Raw genomic sequence first — 21,846 nt, 5'->3', positions numbered from 1 at the left:
GTCAATATAGTTGTTATTGGAAATGGTTTTATTCCAATGCTTTATAGTTTTCTCGATAAGTAAAAAAGATATAACACCTTTCAAGACATCTTAAAGCATTTTGCAGTTAATGAAGTACTTTGGAAGTGTGGTTACTGCTGAATTGTAGGGAACATGAGAGCCAATTGTGTGCAAGCTCAAAGACCAACAACATAATCGTAAATCATTTGTATTTAAGTGGCGGTTTCTTTCAGAAATGACAACTGGCCAGGATCAGTATTAGGAAAGATCCTTTGGGCTAAACAGTAGATGGTCAATATCACAAAAATTGATAGCAAAAGTATTCAATCGGAAGATTAAATGAAAAGTCTTAAGACATGCACATCACAATTAATGTGTTGATATTGTTTCTAAAAAACCTTGACTTGGTAGTCAGATCTCTTTCTGGAGATGGGAGGTAGTAGTTCAGAAGCAGATGCCAACTTACAGAAACTTCAACTGACAAAAATTCATCTTTGTAAGCTATTATTCCATTGACAATATCAAAGTTGCAATCTCAAATGCACAGACTTGGTGAAACATAGCTCCACAAGTAAACATTACAGACTCACTCTGTAAGCAATATCATAGTTCAGTCATTTTTTATTAGAAATAACACAAGTTTATAATAGTGAAGAACTTCAGAAGACAAAACATATTTGCTTTAATAAAAATACAGCGCTACAGCTTTCAAATTGAGAAATGCTTTTAAATTGCAAAGAAACTTACACATATCCAGTCTAACATACTAGCAAACAATTTTGTCTCATAAATAAAATGGGTTCCTTTTGCTTCATACAAACTTAATTTTTAAAATAATTATCAAAGAAAGATTGAAGTGTAATGGATTTAAACTGGTACATAGTAGAGTGAGTTATTTCTGCAAACTATCAAAGTTCTGTAGAATATTATTTATACAAAATTTACTAAACCAAGACACTAAAAGACACTGGAGGAAAGATTTGACACATTCACACAAAACTCCTACCTAATTTCTTACCAAAAAGGGGAAACAATAGCAGGAATTCTGACCAGCAGAGTCACAATAGTTGTGTGAACCAGGCAGAGGGCACTGATTCCTTTCAGTTTTATGAAATTGTAATTGGGAAAAAAAAATTGCTGAAGGTTTTTTGAGTAACCTTCAGCAACCACTTTAAAAATCACTGGTTAGATTGTTCACGTCCTGATTCAATATGTGTAAAGCTAGTGGAATTAATAATGGGGATCCTGTAACTGACATTGAATCCTGGTTTGCTTCATAAAAGCAACGTTTGCCTGTTTAGGACAGAATGACTTGCTTTCCCATTGATCCTCACATATCACTTGATGACACATGGGCGGACCCTGCCCTTAATGTGGGCGGCACAGTGGGACAGTGGTTAGCACTGCTGCCTCACAGCGCCTGAGACCCGGGTTCAATTCCCGACTCAGGCGACTGACTGTGTGGAGTTTGCACGTTCTCCCCGTGTCTGCGTGGGTTTCCTCCCACAGTCCAAAGATGTGCGGGTCAGGTGAATTGGCCATGCTAAATTGCCTGTAGTGTTAGGTAAGGGGTAAATGTAGGGGTATGGGTGGGTTGCGCTTCGGCGGGTCGGTGTGGACTTGTTGGGCCGAAGGGCCTGTTTCCACACTGTAAGTAATCTAATCTAATCTTAATTTCTCAGAACCAATGGCTGCAAATTTAATTATTCCAACCTCCAACAATGCTTCCTGCCCCAAGAATTATACATCAGTGTCTATAAAAATTAAAAAATGCTTGTTGGTGCAAACATTGTATATTCAACCAACAAAATGTAAACTCTAAAACAGTGCGTGTAGGAATTCATTGAAAGAATGAAGTTTTGTCAAATAATTTCAGGACGTCTTGGCCATATTTTAATCACAATTAGACAAATGCTCAAACCTAAAAGGTGAAAAAAAAGGCAAATAAGCCATTTCAACAAATTTGTTGGAGTAGTCATTTAATTACAAACAATCACCACATCAGACATGTTTTCTGCCAAGTCAAACATGTTACTAGCCTTTTTGTACACAAATACATTTCATGTAAAACATTTTCTTAAAAATAATCTGCACTCACCAGTCAAAGAATTAATGAGTCAAAGCATGGCTTTCAAATGGTGTGCGCAATTTTAACTGTTATACATTAATGTAATGTGAACGATACATAACATGGAGGAGATGGGGAGGCTGAGTATTCAGTTTACAATTAGTGTCCTCAAATGTCAAAATAACCAACTGACACTAAATCCAAATAACTCATTGTAATGTCTGTCTGCTTTGAAATCCTTATACATTGGTTACCCATTTCTTCCCTTGTTAATCATATATTAAACATGTCACTGTTGTAACTTCTGTTTTATAATGAGTTCCTTAAGTTGATGCATCTTGTCATCTCTCACAGCATCACGAATGGACTGGAAGAAACCAAAGTAGTGATGCTGGTTATGAATCATGAGAAGAACTCCAGCCAGTAGCTCATTTGTTGTGAGAAGATGATAGAGGTAGGCACGCGTATGGTTTTTACAGCAGTAGCAGGAACAGTCCTCTAACAAAGGCCTGAAATCTGCACGGTACCTGAACACATGGAAAATAGACACCTTTAAGCCAACCATAGAATCATTAGCTCTCTTAAATATTACACAATAAGCCACAAACTTTAGTACTAGTAAAACACCAAAAATGAGTGACAGTAGCCAGGGAATGCAAAATTATGAGAATTGCACTATACTCTATTGACTGAATTCTTGTTTAAAGCATCTATTCCATCAATAATTCAGAGGCAGAAAATGTCAGTTATCCAAATATGCCACTTTGTGTTTTATATATCCTTGCAAACTAAGCAATTCAAAAGGCATCATATCTGTGCATAACTACTGTTAAACAATAATCTACTGTAATTGACCTCAAGGTTCATTTTTGTCTTCCCACAAGTTAAGAGTTCTATTAGGCACCCATCTCATAAAATGGACAGATGGTTCAGTTGGTGCAAGCAACTGTTGAGAGAGAATTACATAAAGCTTCCAAGTTTAATTACTAATTTGGCCTATCTGAGCAGTCAGCAGCGTGACAAGAGAATTACATAGGGAGGGCTGTGAAGAGAAACAATGAGGGCAGAGCTTTCATTTCTGATAAATCTGCCACCATGTACACTGAAAATTCTGTGCCTGTCACTTCAGAGACTACAAAGGCAAAATGAGGGGCATAAACTCACACTGACTCAAGAACATTAAGGGGTGACATAATTGAAGTTTTTTAGATGATTAAATAGTATAATGAGAGAAACTATTGTCTCCAGCTGGAGCTAGGGAGACATGTCCTTAAAATCAGGGCCAATTCATTCACAGGCAATGTTAGGAAGTGGTTTCTCACAAATGACAAACTGGAACACTCCTACCAGAGGCTTGGTCATTTGAAAATTTCAAAACTAATTTTTTTTTGTTTGTCAAGCAAAGGCACTACAGGTTACAAAACCAAGCTGTTTCAGTCAAGGCAACAATCACTAAAATCAAGTGAATGACAGAACAGCTCCAAAGGACCAAGTGATCTACTTCCATCCTTACATTCCAATCAGACTTGATGCAGGGCAGATTGTACAGGCTTCTGCTAAGGATCCACATGAAGAATGAGCACATGGGACAAAACCCCAAATAAATTCTAAACAGAAGTGAATGGAGGTATGCAATACAGGAGAAATAAGTACTGAAATAACAATGCTGGCATCATAAGGCAAAGGGATGCACCTGCAATATATCTGTTTCAATCACGAGAATGGAACATTTTTCATTTTACAAACATATGCAAAGTACTCATTGGGAAACCAGAAAAAAAAAATTGTAATTCACTGTGAAAGTAAATATCCAGTGCCAAAAAGGTGTGTCAAGATATTTGGTTACTGCACAGAGCTGGCACTGACTGGATACTGGACTAGAGGAGCCCTCAGAAGGGAAATTACATCAGTATTTTCTGCAATGCATTTTCATTTAGTCAATGTTGCCAAGGTTGGAGGGTTTGAGCTACAGGGAGAGGCTGAATATTCTGGGGCTGTTTTCCTTGGAGCGTCAGGGACTGAGGGGTGACTTTATAGAGATTTATAAAATCATGAGGGCCATGGATTGGGTAAATAGACAAGGTCTTTTCCCTGGCGTGGGTGAGTCCAGAACTAGAGGGCATAGGTTTAAGGTGAGAGGAGAAAAATTTAAGAAGGGACTTGGGAAGACTTTTTTTTACACAGTGGGCGACGCATGTATGGAATGTGCAGCAAGAGGAAGTGGTAGGGGCTGGTACAACTAAAACATTTAAAAGGCATCTGGATAGGTATATGAATAGGAGGGGTTTAGTGGGATACAGGCCTAATGCTGGGAAAAAGGACTAGATTAGGTTAGGATATCTGGTCGGCATTGACGAGTTGGACTGAAGGGTCTAAACCATATAGAAAAACAATACTTATAAGATAGACTTTACTGAACACTCTGCACATATTAAATACAATAAATAGTTTATTAAAAATTCAAGAACACTTACTGTTCACTTTTCAAATCGATCGTAAAAGGAACTGTCTTGCCCCCTTCGTTTGAAGCTTTATTACTTGTTTCGTTGTCCCCACAGCCAGTTCGTTCCAGTACTGAAATATAATTGAAAGCACTTCTTAGAACTTTAGCTTTATCTTATGTTGCACAATGTGCCCTTATTGTTCTCAGCTCTTGTAAACAAGATGACCAGTGGTGAAATTTCACATTAAAGAAAGCCTTCCCTAGTTATTGCATCATTCCAAGACATTTGATTCTGTTGTGTCGGTGTAGCTGTAAACTGTAAATTTCAGTTTAGCAATCATTGCAGCATGTGCAAGAACGACGTAGAATAGAATATTTCAGATTCTAGAATAAAACAGAGTCTCCTTTATTGTCACATGTACTCAAGTACAGAAGTACAGGAGTAGAGTAAAAAGTTTTATAATGTTGCCATCTTAGGTACAAATCTTTGATAAGTTATTAAAAATGAATCTTCAGTGCTTTTGAGAAGAAGTAATTCATCTGACTTCCTTAAGTCTGTCCACCAACTCCAATGTACATGACAGCAGTGTGAAGGCATTTGCTCCACTTGCTTGGATGAGTGTTGCTCCAATAATACTCAGAAAACTTGACATCATCCAGGAAGTGCAGCCAGTTAAATTGGTATTTCACACCCACTACCAACAAAGCAGTGTGTAAGTTGTAGGTACCATCTGTAAGATGTATTGTAGGCAACGGAACAATGTTCCTTTGACAACAGCGCCCAAATTCATGACCTCTATCACCTGAAAAGGATAATATCAGCAGACAGATAGGAACACCACCACCTGCAAATACCTCTCCAAGTCTTCACCATCCTGACTTGGAGCTACACACTGATCCTTTACTGCTGCAGTGTCAAAACTTTGGAACTCCCTTCCTCACAGTAATGTCAGTGCATCTACTGTCAGTAGGCTACAACAGGTCAAGGCAGCAACTCACCACCACTCTCTGGGGCAATTAGCAATGCACAACAAAAATTCAACAGTGTACAAGCTGGACATAGATAACATAACTGTATAGTTAAATTAAACATTGTGGCTGTACTTTAGAGATGTCCAAGAAAACAATGAGAAGGTCAGTTTCCTCAATGTTAAAACGAAAGCAGAACCTTTCGGTAAGCAGTTAGTTAATTAATGATGATTTGCAAATAATCTTCATATTTCAGATTCAGATTTTATTTTTGAATAAGACTTTTTACTGACTAGCTCTTTTCACCTACCAACAAAGATGAAGTGAAAATAGTCTGTAGTTTATGAGATGGTGCTGTACTCTACAAAACAAATTCATGGCATTATGATTGTATGGCATTTTGTACGAATACAGGAAGAGCTGGAGAATAGATCTCAGCAAAAAAGTACAAACAAAAAAGTGAAGCAGTGAGAGGTTGGACATACTCTGGACTTAACCTGACCCAAGCCTTAACCCATAGCCTCAAAGGAGGTTTTATATTTTGAGCAGCGTGTAAACACCATTTTTATAATTAGTTACCATTTTTCCCCGGAAATCACACTTCATTTTTTTCCATTGTTCAGCTCACTAACCAATCATGTTAAATAACAGACTGAGCATGTCAAAATATCTCCACACAATCCCATGTGAATAAATTGCACCATTCACAAAAATAATAAAAACCATATATTCCCAAAATGCAGATTCTACTATATGCTTTGTCACAGATTACCAAAAATAGAATTCTCATGATGCAAAGAGCACAAAATAGCATTATAGCAAAATAGTATACTACAAAAAATATTACAACCCGAATACCTAAAGTGGTTAATGGATAACATAAAAGGTACAAAAATATTCATTACTGCTAACTTTTTTTTTGTAGAGAAATGATTCTGCTCCTTTCTGAATATCATATTTTAGTATTAACTTTGCACTTAACTTAGTTCTATGCAAACAGAAAATCAGGTTTTCCTCACTGACTCAGTCAAACTGCTTCAATTCACCACTTAGGATAAAGGAGTTTGAAGGACTATCTCTGGTTTTTGCTAAAGTAGCTTCTCTCAATCAGGTCATTAAATTAGGTGCTGCTCCAGATCACAGTCCTTGATTTAGTTGCAGCCAGAAAACTAGGGTTTCCATTACTACTGACAAAGTACTAACCTACTTTGGAAGGTGGGTATGCATGGTTGACAGGTGAATCATAGAATCTCTACAATGTGGAAACATACTATTTGGTCCATCGAGGTCCATACCATGCCTCCGAAGAGCATCCCACCCAGAACCACACCCTCATACCCTATCCCTGTAATCCTGCATCTCTCGTGGCTAATCCACTTAGCCTGTATATCCCTGGACATTTTGTGGGAAATTTACTATGGCTAATCCACCTAACCTGCACATCCTTAGACTGTGGAAGGAAACCAAAGCATGAAGAGGAAACTCACACAAAAACGGGGAAAATAGGCAAATAGTGAGAGATAGTCACCCAAGAGTAGAATCAAACTCGCTTCCCTGGTGCTGAGAGACAGCAATGCTAACAACTGAGCCACCATGCCAAATTTGATGAAGACAGAGTCTGACTGTGAAGGTAGGATGTGGTAGGAAGGCAAACTTATTAATGATTTGAATGAAGGTTTTGTCAACACATTGTACAAATTTGCAGACAATAGCAAGATTTGTGCAAATATTAGGACTGTAGGACAATCTTTGACAGCTTTAGGTGGATTTTGACATATTGAGCTCATGATGGTTAATTAGAATAAATACAGTATTATAGGAAGGGCTAATATTTAATAAGTATCCATCCTTTGAGGGAAAAAAAGTATTACAAAAGGTGGTGAAGGAAGGAGATCTGAACATAAAGACATAAACAACTGAAACGCCAGTTGTAACAAATAGGGTGCTGAAGTATTCAAAAGAACAAGTGACTATTTTGTCATTTTACAAGATGGCAGAAAAAGGAAAAACATTTGGGCGGTGTTGCCAAATTTAATTTACAGTAGGTTTATAAATATTGCTGCAGCATAAATGTTTCTTTGTATTTATTATGATCTTAATAGGTGTAGCCCTAATTTTCCGAGGAACCAATCTCAGAGCATATCCTCATTCTGATTTAATTCTAAGTAGCAGATCATCATTAAAATGAATCAACTTGATATCTTTTAACACAAATTAAAATTCAGAGTGCAAAATGTTTAAATCAAGATAGTTTTCTTGCATAATAGATAGTGGATATCATGGCATATTTCAAAGCAATTATTTCACAGATTGATGAATTTATCAGTACTTCAGAATGTAATAAAAAATGCTTTATTCATCTAAGTTGTAGCTGGCCTTTTTACAGTTGTGACATGTAACTATTGGTAAATTATATATTAAAACATTGCTGGTGAATGTGTAAATTAGACAGGCATTAAATTTGAGCCTCTGGGTTACAGCCATGCAGCATTACATTTCACAATTTTACAAATGGTTTTTCTTTAAAAATGTTTATTTGCTGGTTAATAAAAGGAAAATACGTTCATGCATTTTTTAATATGAAGAAAATAGAAATAGTTGCATACACAAAACGGTGATAATTTGTTCAAAGTTTTGAATTACTGCTAACTTACTTGAATAGATGTGATTCCCTTCACATTGTTCAATGGTCATTGTGTTGTAAGCAGATATAAGTTGTTGGTCTTGTACCTGATGTAGGGGACCAACAAGATTCTTTTGTTCTGCTGAGATACAAAGGAATTCATTGTGGTGCGTATATTAAGTTCCTTGGTTTCCTGGTTCTCAGCCAGTACGTACCTTATTCTGAATTCAATGCTGAGATTCTTGATCTTCATTTTCAAAGGATCAGATTACAATTACTTTTTACTGACCTCAAATATTTTCCACATATTTATTTTATTTCTTAAAGCAAAACAACTTGGGAAACCACTGAGCATCTCTACAAGTGCCAATCAGAAATAAATCGGCAGTGAGTCGGAAAGTGGGCGATAATTTTGTTTAACAATGCAGGTCAGGTCATTAGGTCCTTTCTATTGCTGACGCATACAGTTATGCAACAAGGTTGTTAGCTGGAGATAAGGATCTGTCAACACTGCATATGTCTTTTGAAAATAGCAAGGAAGTGGGACTAGTTATTAACTGATTCACAACCAGAAGGAATGTGAAAGATTGAATGCTCTCTTTCTGCATTATTAAGATGCCAATGGAATTGTTGAAATAAAAATGTTCGAGATAAAATGTGTTATATATGGTATGCTTTTGTATGTTTTAGCTATCATAGGGTAACTAGTTTAAAAACCAAGCCATGTCTCACCCCAGAGTTCCATCTTTGGAAAGATTAAAGGATCAAATGCACTTTGAATACAAAGATCTGGTTCAGATCATACCATTAGACATTGGGTGGGTCTGGTTACCACCTAGGTAGGTACCAAACTTAACTTCAGTGTCCAAAGGCAGTCAACATGATGACGTAAAGGAGTGGCTGACATCTCTGAACCAAAGCAAATATCTTGCAGCAGATCCAATGGCCTCGAAGCAAAATGGATTAAAACACCTGAATATACCCCCATATTTTTCATTGAAATCCAAACCAGAACAAATGTTAATATGCAACTTTCACTACTGAACTAAGATGCTAATCAAAACCAAGCTTTGATTCAATACCAGGTCACACAAGAAAAACTGATACCAAGAACAAAAAACAAAGAAAATTTATTGCCCAGGAACAGGCCCTTCGGTCCTCCAAGCCTGACACGATCCAGATCCACTGTCTAAACCTATCGCCCAGTTCCTAAGCAATTGTATCCCTCTGCTCCTCACCTACTCATGCATCTGTCCAGACACATCTTAAAAGACTCTACCGTGCCTGCCTCCACTACTTCTGCTGGTAACGCGTTCCAGGCACCTACCAACCTTTGTGAAAAGTATTTTCCGTGTGTATCCCCCTTAAACTTTTCACTTCTCACCTTGAACACATTGAACAATGACTCTCGTTATTGAATCCCTCACCCTGGGAAAAAGCTTATCTCTATCCACCCTGTCTATACCCTTCATGATTTTGTAGACCTCAATCAGATCCCCCCTCAATCTCCTTTTTTCTAATGAAAACAATCCTAACCTACTCAACCTCTCTTCATAGCTAGTAATTGCTTCTTCTATGCAGTACTACAGGAGTGTGGGCTGACCAGCTCTCCTGGACATAATTTAGTTAACAATATTGCGAACTATTTCATTAGCTGTAACTCACATCTCTGATGTGGCATCTGCACACAAAGTTGGAAACGCAGATTTCCATCAAGACAAACTCTTAGCAAGTTAACTTGTCTTTAATATTTCTAAATTCTGAATTTTCAAAATTAAATATCTAGAATATACAAGTTTTGTGACTTAAAAAAAGAACAGATTTCTGAACTGCAACATTTCGAAGCATCCAATTGTATTACCAGCATCACTCAATTTTAAAAAAACTATTCTCGAGACATTAAGTGTTGCTGGCTGGCCAGCACTTATTACCCACTCCTAGCTGCGTTTTGAAAAACTGATGGTTAGCTGCCTTCTTGAAGCACTGCTGTCCATGTGCTGTAGATTGCCATTGGGGAGGATTTTGACACAGTGACACTGCAGCAACAGCAATACATTTCCAAGTCAGTAGAGATTGTAACAAAGTCAGCCAGGTGGACCTCAGAATAGGAGTTCCTTGATTGGATCAGATTGCCAACCCCAATCAGGGAGTTCTGGCTGACAGATGTTCTTTCACTCTGACAGCTGGCTCTGAGGGAGCTGGATCAATGTCAGTGACTTTCCTCATATAAGGGTGACTTGATTATGGGATGCTGCTGCTGTCTGTGGAATTATCCCATGTGATGGAGAGTAGATTGGAGGGGACTCGCAGATGGTGGTGTTCCCATGTATATGCTGCTTTAGGTATCTTTTTAAATTGAAATGCTCATGGGTTTGGAAGATGCTATTTCAGAATCGGGTAGTGAAAAGCTATGATGTGTACCTGAATGAGAAATGTCAATGTCCATTCAACGTAACTCTTCATATGAATGGTTGAAACCAAAATATTTGATAGTCGTTAAATAAATGTAGTTATGCTTGATTTCTTTCATGTTGTACCAGTAACAACCTGCATAAGCATATTTATTTAATGCTACATAGAGCAATGAAGTAACGGGAACAGAGAACAGACAAGATGACCCACAATCTCAAGATTAAAGGTAAAGATACCAGAGGTCTGTATGAGTCTGACAATTATATCATCAACACCTCTCATTTTGACAAACATCAAAACATAACAATGTGGAAAAATTAGTTGGCTTTCTTTAAAATAAACATTTTAATTTTAACATCCAACCTGATCTGAATAATTAGCCCTGTTGTGTTTACAAACCTTTACTTAATAGTTTGCTTACCTTTTGTGCAATGTATATGGCTCAGTCCTCTTTCAGACTCTTGTTACTGATTAGACAACATCACACAAGGTGGTGAAAGAGAGGTGGCGAGGAAATAAAGTCTGCTCATAGTGCAAATTGCTCAGATAGACTTGCTGCTCCTAATCTTGACGTATGTTTAGGTAGGCATTAACACCAAGCCATGAATAATAAATTGAATGTATTACTATGCACAGTCTGCCAACCTTTGTTTATTTACTGAATAATAACACAATATACTGATTTTCTAAGACTCTACCTTCTGCTTCTGGGTCCACCTTGTATTTAAATTTGAATGTCAGAGCTCTTCCTTGCTCAGTCATTACATAGGGAAAGAAACCTTCAAATAAATCCACTCCTCTTGATACACACTCCAGCACTTCATCTGGCTTTCCAATTCCATGGATCAACCTAATATAGTGGGAGGGAAGGACAGGAGAGGGAAATGCGAATAAATATCACCAGATTAAACAAGAGATGTGCAACAAAATACTCACATTCTGGAATTAACCATAGCCTTTCAAGAAAGCTAACTAAAAGGCTAATAGAAAATGTTAGCAACACTCAGGTCAGATGGGATTACATAATACAGTTTACATAATAAACACCTTTGGAAGGTGAAGCTGTTCCTTCTGTCTTACATTTGAGCTGTGGCTCACAACAAGGGCTCAGGAGAGAGAAACAGTAAATGAGAGAGTGTCAGGTATGGGTACTTTGGTGAAAGAATAGGATAGTGAGCAGCAACAGCCAGGTTACCGGCAAGAGGGTGACTTGGGAAGCAGAACGAGGCTCAGCAGTGAAGTGGTGGGGAAGGGAGCAGAATAGGCCAAATCAGGTCATGTGATCCTACATCAGCCTAACTTTGCAAACAACTTCAAAATGAAATTCTTAACTTAAACGAGGAAAAAGGCCCCAATAAATGACCAATGTTATTTCACTTTAACACGACTCAGGACAACAAAATGAAATGTACTATATTCCAGTTATCAGAAAAAAAACAGAGATGCCAGTATCTGCTTGCTGCTGCCATAAATTCCTAAGCTGCTTTAAAATAAAAGGATTGGTGACTTGCACTTATTAGTATCTGTTCAAATAAAGCAGAATAATTGCATATTACGCATTTTTCTTTACCTAGGTTTGTCTTCAGGCAGCTCTCCTGTGACTGAAGCGATTAAGTTCAATTTTGGGTCATCAGGCATATCCTCTCCCTGAAAACCATCTAAAAGGAAACCTCCAACTGGCCGCTTTATAGTTTCTCTAACGGACCTCAGTCTTTCTTCAAGAATGTCTCCTCCTTCTATTACACCAAGAATCTCACTGTTCTTCAGCACCTGGGAGAAAATTATAAACATTCAACTCCAACACTTACCAAATGTATTAACTTTGTTTTAATTTATTGCAATGTAACTTTTACAAAATGTTGCTCATCTATGAAATATTACCAGTTAAATTTGTGATTACTACGGTAATTTAATATTTCAAACTGATAAAGTCAGCCTAATGTCCATACTGAAAAAATGTTGAGACATAAATCGAAGACAAAAGGAATGAGCAAGTAAAGTTCGAACAAATTTGTGAAAGTTGTGTATTGTTCAACCAACTTGATTTGAATTCTTTAATGAGGTAATTTAGAGGGGTATGACTGTTGTGTATATGGGCATTCGTATAAGTACTATATAATGGACTAGTAAAATTGAAGTCAATATGATTATAGTGATAGGGATGGAAAAAAAATGTTAAGGGACAGAAAGCAGAGAGTTTATTCTGAACATTCGCTAGAGGGAAGTAGTGTGGTGTTTCCAATGGGTCAGAGTTCGGACCACTGCTCCTTTTTGTGGTATCTTAATTGCTTGAATCGAACAAAGAACAAAGAAAATATACAGCCCAGGAACAAGCCCTTTGGCCCTCCAAGTCTGTTCCAATCCAAATCCACTGTCTAAATCTATCGCTCAATTCCCAAGGATTTGTATCCCCCGGCTCCCCGTCTACTCATGCATCTGTCTAGATGCATCTTAAATGAATCTACCATGTTTGTCTCTACTATCTCGACTAGCAATGCGTTCCAGGCACCCACCAACCTCGTACTTTCCGCACGTATCTTCCTTAAACTTTTCTCCTCTCACCTTGAATGCGTGACCCCTTGTTATTAAATCCCTCACCCTCAGAAAAGGCTTATCTCTATCCACCCTGTCTATACCCTTCATGATTTTGTAGGCCTCAATCAGGTCCCCCCTCAATCTGCTTTTTTCTAATGAAAACAATCCTAACCTACTCAATGTCTCTTTGTAGTGAGCACCAGACAACATCCTCGCAAACCTCCCCTGCACCCACTCCAAAGCGCCCACACCCTTTTGGTAATGCGGCGACCAGAATCATACACAGTATTCTAAATGCAGCCGAACCAAAGTCTTGTACAATTTTAACATGACGTGCCAGCTCTTATACTCAATACCACATCCGATGAAGGCAAGCATACCATATGCCTTCTTGATCCACTCTATTCACCTGTGCAGCCATCTTCAGGAACTTCCAGTTGTCTCTGCTCATCAACTTTTCCCAATGACCATAAGAACATTAGACATAGGAGTGGAAGTAAGGCCATTCGAGTCCACTCCACCATTCAATCATGGCTGATGGGCATTTCAACTCCACTTACCAGCATTCTCCCCATAGCCCTTAATTCCTTGTGACATCAAGAATTTATCAATCTCTGCCTTGAAGACATTTAGCGTCCCGGCTTCCACTCCACTCTGCGGCAATGAATTCCACAGGCCCACCACTCTCTGGCTGAAGAAATGTTTCAGCATTTCTGTTTTGAATTGACCCCTCTAATTCTAAGGCAGTGTCCACAGGTCCTAGTCTCCTCACCTAACTGAAACAATTTCCTAGCGTCCACCCTTTCTAAGCCATGTATTATCTTGTAAGTTTCTATTAAATCTCCCCTTAATCTGCTAAACTTCAATGAATACAATCCCAGGATCCTCAGCCGTTCCTCATATGTTAGACCTAGCATTCCAGGGATCATCCGTGTGAATCTTCGCTGGACACGCTCCAGTGCCAGTATGTCCTTCCTGAGGTGTGGGGACCAAAACTGGACATAGTACTCCAAATGGGGCCTAACCAGAGCTTTATAAAGTCTCAGCAGCACAACAGAGCTTTTATATACCAACCCTCTTGAGATAAATGACAACATTGCAGTCGCTTTCTTAATCACGGACACAACCTGCATGTTTACCTTTAGAGAATCCTCGACTAGCACTCCCAGATCCCTTTGTACTTAGGATTTACGAATTTTCTCACTGTTTAGAAAGTAGTCCATGCTTGTATTCTTTTTTCCCCAAAGTGCAAGACCTCGCATTTGCTCACGTTGAATTCCAGCCATTTCCTGGACCACTCTCCCAAACTGTCTAGATCCTTCTGCAGCCTCCCCACTTCCTCAGTACTACCTGCCTGTCCACCTAACTTCGCATCATCGGCAAACTTCACTAGAATGCCCCCAGTCCCTTCATCCAGATCATTAATATATAATGTGAACAGCTGCTGCCCCAACACTGAACCCTGCGGGACACTGCTTGTCACCGGCTGCCATTCCTAAAAAGAACCTTATATCCCGACTCTCTGCCTTCTGTCAGACAGCCAATCCTCAATCCATACCAGTAGCTCACCTCGAACACTACGGGCCCTCACCTTGCTCAGCAGCCTCCCGTGCGGCACCTTATCAAAGGCCTTTTGGAAGTCTAGATAGACCACATCCACTGGGTTTCCCTGGTCTAACCTACTTGTCACCTCTTCAAAGAATTCCAACAGGTTTGTCAGACACGACCTCCCTTTACTAAATCCATGTTGACTTGTTCTAATCCGAGTAAAAAGTGAGGTCTGCAGATGCTGGAGATCAGAGCTGAAAATGTGTTGCTGGTTAAAGCACAGCAGGTCAGGCAGCATCCAAGGAACAGGAAATTCGACGTTTCGGGCCAGAGTCCTTGTAGAGGGAGGCTCTCACTGAAACTCCCCCAGGTCATCTTTCAGTGAGTCTCTCTCTCACTGCACCCCCAGGTCATCTTTCAGTGAGTCTCTCTCTCACTGCACTCCCCAGGTCATCTCCGCTGCACAGAAGCTCTTCAGCCATGTTCTCAAACAGACTCGTTCTCAGTCGATTCCCTTGAACTCAGCACCGCCCTCCTAACCTGCAATCTTCTTCCTGACCTCTCCGCCCCCACCCCACTCCGGCCTATCACCCTCACCTTGACCTCCTTCCACCTATCACATCTCCATCGCCCCTCCCCCCTACCTTTTATCTTAGCCTGCCTGGCACCCTCTCCTCATTCCTGATGAAGGGCTCTGGCCCGAAACGTCGAATTTCCTGTTCCTTGGATGCTGCCTGACCTGCTGTGCTTTAACCAGCAACACATTTTCAGCTTTGTTCTAATCCGACCCTGCTCTTCCAAGAATTTAGAAACCTCATCCTGAATGATGGATTCTAGAATTTTATCAACAACCGAGATTAGGCTAATTGGCCTATAATTTTCCATTTTTTGTCTTGATCCTTTCTTAAACAAGAGGGTTACAACAGCGATCTTCCAATCATCCAGGACTTTCGAAAGATCTCAACCAATGCCTCCGCTATTTCCTCAGCCACCTCTCTCAGAACTCTAGGATGTATCCCATTGGGGCCAGGAGATTTATCAATTTTAAGCCCTCTTAGCTTTTCTAGCACTTTCTCTTTTGTAATGGCAACCATACTCAAATCAGCCCCTAACTCCCTTTAATTGTTGGGATATTACTCATGTCTTCCACTGTGAAGACTGACTCAAAGTACTTGTTAAGTTCTCCTGCTATTTCCTTATCTCTCATCACTAGGCTTCCAGCATCAGTTTGCTCTGGTTTATAGTTACTATAACACTCAAATGCTGTAAAGAAAGATGTCAAGATAGCAACAGAATTCAGGAGGATAGAAATATATTAAATAGGAGGAGTTGGTCATTCAGTCCTTCAAGCTGCTGCACTTTTCAATATGGTGATGGCAGATCATCTAACTCAATGCTGTGTTCTTACTTTCACCCCATACCCTTTGATTTCCTTAGCCATTAAGAACTACAGGAAACTTTGTTCTACCTGGCACCTTATGAACCAGCACTCTCAATAAACAGTCAAAAGTTACGTACTTGAAATACCACTCATTTACTGTATTATTGCAATCTCCACAACATCAGAGTAGTCAGATGAGGATGCAAGTGAGAAGGTTCTCTGCTGGCAAGTTTTACTTTAGGCAAACTCGCATAACTATTTCAGTCATTAATGCTGTAGAGTATAATAGTAATGTTGAACAGGATATACCTCCTGCATTATATTTCCGTATTAAGTATATTTTTACACAAATTACATGGACCTCTTGATCAACCAGAACATTTGATTAATCGGCACACTCCTGGTCCCATAGGTGCTGGTTAATAAAAAGCTTTGTTATATGTTCATCTTCTTCTTGAAAGATTCAATATTTTGTCCTCAACCGCTTTCTGTGGTAGAGAATTCCACAGGCTCAACACTCGGTGTGCAGAAAATTCTCTTATTAAAACAGACTGCTAAAATGTGCAGAGGTGGTGAAAGAAATTTAAAGGGCAAAGTGATACTTTTTTAAAAAATATGAAGAATGAGGAGAGGCTAGCTGAACTAAAAGGCACAATTTTCAAGAGGATGAAGAAAAGACATGCATGTGTTTGAACAAACTTTGAAGATGACAGGACAAGTCGAGAAGGCTGCTCAAAAGATGCAAGGGGAGTTTGGATTTCTTTTTACAGAAATTTCATTCCGCAATCCACATTGCAAGGACTGTCTTTTTATTTTGAGCTTTTAAAATGTGTATACTGAAATGAGGCAGAACTGTTTAAAACCAATGTTTGAATGAGTAGATGCAGTTCTGAAAACAAGTAACCTGACATCTTGCAAACAGCTGTTTAATTTTATTCAGTCACAGAAAGTGGGAGTTGCTGGCTGGGCCAGCATCATTTGCCTGTCCCTAGTTGCCCTCGAAAAGGTGATGGTGAGCTGCCTCTTGAACCCCAGCAGTCCATGTGCTGTGGGTTGACCTACAATATCATTGGGGAGGGAATTGCAGGATTTTGACCCAATGACAATGAAGCAATGTATTCCCAAGTCAGAATGATGAACAGCTTAGAGAGGAACTTGCAGCATGTAGTGTTCCCATGCATCAGATGCCATTGTCCTTCGAGATGGAAGTGATCGTGTTTGGAAGGTGCTGTCTGAGGAGCTTTGGTGAATTTCTGCAGTGCATCCTGATGGTACACACTGATGTGACGGAGCATCGGTGGTGGAGTGAGTGGATATTCATGAATGTACTGGTCAGTTTGGTTGATCTGTCTCCTGCAGTATAATAAATATCCCCTCCCTTAAATCCCTCGATAGCTGTGCACCTCCATACATCCATACTTTGTCTAGCTCTATTATCTTTTCTCAAAACATTTCATCCTAAAAAGAACAAGCAGGTAGAATGTGTCTTTCCTGAATTGTGATGCAATTCCTGCAATTTTTTTTAAACTCCATCTTCTGTGCATCATGTCTTCCTTTCATTCCTCAGAGCCAGCACAGTCTTCAGTTAATCCATTATTAACTGTCTGGAAATCTTTTTGTTATATTTTTTCACTTTTCTCTCCACATTAAAATTAACTTCCCAAAAATTTACATCTAAACCCAAATTTTCAGTCACGGTTCATGTTAATTTGCAGCCCTTTCATCTTTGCCAACATGTTTAAGGCACTTTGTTTTTTAATGACTTGATTGGCAATCAATATTTTTAGTTCTTTCCTTGTTCGGCTCAGCAAAAAAGATTTTTATTACTGGGAAATCTTCACAACCACACAAGTTGATGGTCTAGGAATTGCACCACAATTCAGGGAAGACAAATTTTACCTGCTTGTTCTTTTTAGAATGAAACATAACACCGCTTCTACACCAAGAATTCCAATGATAATTATTATTGGGATGGTACAATTTTTTTCACTGCCAACATAAATCAGTCAGGGGTAAACATCTCATGTGTTTGACATTGCCCTCTTTATTCTCGAAATGACACCAAAAAATCCCTAGTTGCTTCTCCATTGCATTTAGACTGCAACTGTCATATTGAACTTTCAAATCTGACTTGAACTAAAACACTGGCACTCTACATCCAAATTATCATTTTTGGAGAAAATCACTTTTTGTCCTTCTGCTTTAGCCATCAAACATTTTAGTGAAAGCACCAAGATAACACACCTATGCTAAATTCTGTTCACTGATAGAAAATTTCTTGGAGTGCTGTGAGAAGCTCAACGTCTGAAGGTTAATTTGTTCCTGTCTGGTTTCTAACTTCAATAATGCTGCATAAATACATTTCCAGTTCCTCTGGAACTGACCCGTTTTGCTGCCAATAGTTTGAATGGATATTTACATTCTCATAAAAGGATCCAATGTCTGAAATATTACATTATTTCTTTCCTAATCATTTTCAATATTTCTTGATCTTCCATCCTCGAATCTATTTTGGGTCCAGTGAAGACAAACTTAATGCCAAATTTGTCAGAATTAAGCTTTTGGTATCTTGCTGTATTTCTACTTAAGAAGTGCCCATTGATGGTTTAAGACAGAATAGTTTTGCTCAGTAATGGTTTATAACAACAATATTTTTACAATAAGTTGCCACTTGGCTCATGGAGTTTATAGGGACACCTGGTCAGGCAATCAAATCACACTCATTCCTTTGCTCTAACATGTAGCTCTGCAAGTTTGTTTTTAAAATTTAAAAGTATGATGATAGCAATCACAAATAAGCACTCAGTCTGGTTTTGTATATGGCATAGGGTTGTACTGTCTTGAGTAATATAATATATTCTAAATCCATCTGGTTTAGAAAACAGTTATAATTGCTTTTCTCTTAAATTCATTCATGGGATATGGGCATCATTGCCTCAAGTCAGCATTTATTGCCCAACCTAATTGCCCAGAGGGTAGTTAAGAGTCAACCACATTGCTGTGGATTCAGATTCACATTTAGGCGAGACTGGGCATTAATGAACCAGATGAGCTTTTGTAACAGTAAACAGTTGTCACATGGTTTCCATTATGTTAGCTTTTTATTCTAGATTTTATTTTTATTGTATTCAAATTTCACCACCTGCCACTGTGGGATTTGAACTCATGCTCCCCAAACAGAATTACCAGTCCAATAACATTACCACAATGCCATCACTCATATTGTGTACTGTGTTGGTGTGACCAGCTTCAAAATTCTGGTCTGACACAGCGGGAGCAACCTCAAAAAAATCTCAGTTTTCTCAAATATTATTCCCGATCAAAATTTACCGTGTGTGTCACATAAACATCTTCAACGTGATGTGGGGAAATAGGAAAATGGCATGGTTATGTTTGGAAATGTTCTTCCAACCTAGGCCAGGAAAGCTGATTTTTTTTGGCAAAAAGAAAGTAATTTGCAGGTAAACCACCTGGCCAAAAGTGTTTGTTTTTTAAAACATTTAAAATTTATGTGATGAGGGCTTTGCTGGCTAAGTCACCATTTATTGCCCAGCTTGCAACTGGTAAAGGATGCCAAATGTGAGGAGGCCCAGAACCAATATCCTGTATTTGATTGGTTTTATGCCAAAAATTGGAAATTTAAAAGAAAGCTAATTATCTAGTCATAAAAAATTTGCATTGCCAGTTGTATAACTCCTATCCAAATATCAAAACATGGTTCCTACATTAATTTACCTCATGCTTAGAAAAAAAGGTTATCCTGAGTTCAATTTTCAATAAATTATGTTCTTCTCAATGGGTATATATTTTTTTCATACACACAGAACAGCTTAATAAATATATTAGTGAAGTTGCTTTCATAACATTATGCACATAACACCACCACGTGGTATTTGTTCACATCTCACACACTTCAAACATCAGAATTGATTCTCCCACAAACTAGAAGCAGCAAACAGTCTCAAGAAAATTATTTTAACCAGAACACATGTATTGGTCTAAAAAATGAAAAACTACGCAATGTGTATGGACCTGTCATTAGTCTAACAGTGCTGGTTGTGAGGCTTCCTTGTCCTAGTTGGGAAGAGGCAGAACAGTCCATTGACATGCTAAACCACGCAGTCTTGATTAAACTGGGAGTATAATTTATATTCGTCAGTTACTGACGAAGATTCCAAGGACTCTGGTGCAGGAATGTTTCCTCTGGCCCCGTAAGGAAGCAACTGAAATCCCTTCTATTGACTGGTCTCTCCTCACTCCAGGGATTAGTGACAGCCCAACCTAGTCACCAACCACAACAAAATGTCCTGACCTCAAGCATCTTGCAGAAAATTACCTGAACCCTGCAATGAAGCCTGATCTCCACTATTTTCCAAGGTCAACTCGCAAAAGAGATGGCTGTGGCTTCCTGATGCTAGATTTCCTGCTTGCCAAGGTGGGAAAATATTAAAGAAGCCTAGTACTAATATCATCAGGCCACCCAAATCTTTGGACTTTGTAGGTTTTAGAGAGATATTTCTCCAAATCCTTCTATTGGGATATCAAATAACATTGAATGCAATGCTCAAGCTACTTTTAATGAGGTCTGAAGTACTCAGAATTCTGGTTGTGCACAGTGCCTTTCCTCATGGAATGCAAGTGACTTGCAGGAACACATTATACAAGATTCCTCCATTTAAAAACTGGTCTTTCTTGAAAAGATGAATCAGAAATTATTACAGTATTGTCACAACTACACTCTCAATTCTACAATGAGAAGAGAATTTCTAGTTCGTTATTTGCAAGACTTAGGAAATCATTTATGATTTTGCGACATGTAAACAGAGAGGAGACCTCCCTCAGAGATGAGAAGCATTATGAATCTTTCTGCTGTAACATCTCTTTACCTCTGAATTCTGGTGCTCTTTGAGGCAACCATCCAAGAAGCCAAGAGTACGATCCACTGATTTCTTTACCCTTTTCCTTGATGCTCCTGGAGGAAGAGGCTCTCCGTCTGCCATACTTTGGTACCAGTCAGGTTTGAAGGCTTGTTGCATTGCCATAAACTTTGACAAAGTTATTTCAATTCGTCCACCTCCACCCCAAACCGATACAGTCTTTTCAGTTTGAACAAAAGAAACAAAACAGGCATTAGCTCACAATGGACCAAAAAAAAAACAAAAATGAATGAATTTCTATTCATACAGATTTTAAAGCACTAGTAAGTGTTTTCACATAAAAAAGGATCCAATTAGTTACTTTTCAGTTACAATTGCAAACCTGAACTTTTTAAATCTCTCATTTTGATCATGTTTTTATTTGCAACTAAATGGTGTCCACTCGCTTCCTATAGCGTCCCACCCCACCTTGCCTCAAAGTTATACTTTCTTCTTGATGCAATGATCAATGCTTAGGTACTGTTCCTTAGGAATGAGAATTTTTCAATATAAATGTTGATATTAATCTTATAACCAACAGTGTTCTCATAGCCACTGAGCACTGAAGTAAACATCAAGTGCAGAAGCAGCCTATGAGCCTAGATATTCAATTGTTCTGACTCTTCAATAAAATGAAAGAAAAGTACAGATTTTGAACATGGGCAAAGAGAATCAGAACTACATTCTATAATGTTGGCAACATCACTTCGTTCTTAATTCAAACCTACCTACAGCAAAAATGAGCAGCTCTGCTGACAGCCAAGAGAATACATTAAATAAAAGCAAGGCTAAATGATTATTGAAATTAGCTTCTAAATTCTGTAACACATTTGTAACAACTTACTTTGTTTGTGTTGTATCCTGATGGGCATGGACTAGCTGGGTCATGCAAAGAACAGTACAGAATTGACTCTGGCATACCTGTCATAAAATAGAATAAAATAAAACACA

The 21,846-nt window shown here is 38.6% G+C and overlaps 1 protein-coding gene across 3 annotated transcripts in view; it reads right to left on the bottom strand.

Moving 5' to 3' along the window:
* Positions 1 to 657: 657 nt before the first annotated feature.
* The window catches only part of qtrt2 (queuine tRNA-ribosyltransferase accessory subunit 2), a 30,008-nt gene continuing 8,819 nt past the window's right edge, over positions 658 to 21,846 (bottom strand). The window contains exons 4-10 of one of the 3 annotated variants that reach the window (XM_060832981.1): positions 21,740 to 21,816; positions 20,866 to 21,075; positions 12,086 to 12,285; positions 11,214 to 11,365; positions 8,135 to 8,245; positions 4,543 to 4,642; positions 659 to 2,595 (exon numbers count right to left, since the gene is read on the bottom strand). In XM_060832981.1, the coding sequence (XP_060688964.1) occupies positions 2,358 to 2,595; positions 4,543 to 4,642; positions 8,135 to 8,245; positions 11,214 to 11,365; positions 12,086 to 12,285; positions 20,866 to 21,075; positions 21,740 to 21,816 (1,088 nt within the window). In that variant the 3' untranslated portion in view covers positions 659 to 2,357. Of the gene's footprint in view, positions 2,596 to 4,542; positions 4,643 to 8,134; positions 8,246 to 11,213; positions 11,366 to 12,085; positions 12,286 to 20,865; positions 21,076 to 21,739; positions 21,817 to 21,846 lie in introns of all 3 variants that reach the window. The other 2 variants (XM_060832979.1, XM_060832980.1) reach the window with 2 other exon arrangements.

Source organism: Hemiscyllium ocellatum, chromosome 12 (genome assembly GCF_020745735.1).
Source record: "Hemiscyllium ocellatum isolate sHemOce1 chromosome 12, sHemOce1.pat.X.cur, whole genome shotgun sequence".
Classification (NCBI taxonomy): Eukaryota; Metazoa; Chordata; class Chondrichthyes; order Orectolobiformes; family Hemiscylliidae; genus Hemiscyllium; species Hemiscyllium ocellatum.
This window is presented reverse-complemented; position numbering and strand designations above follow the sequence as displayed.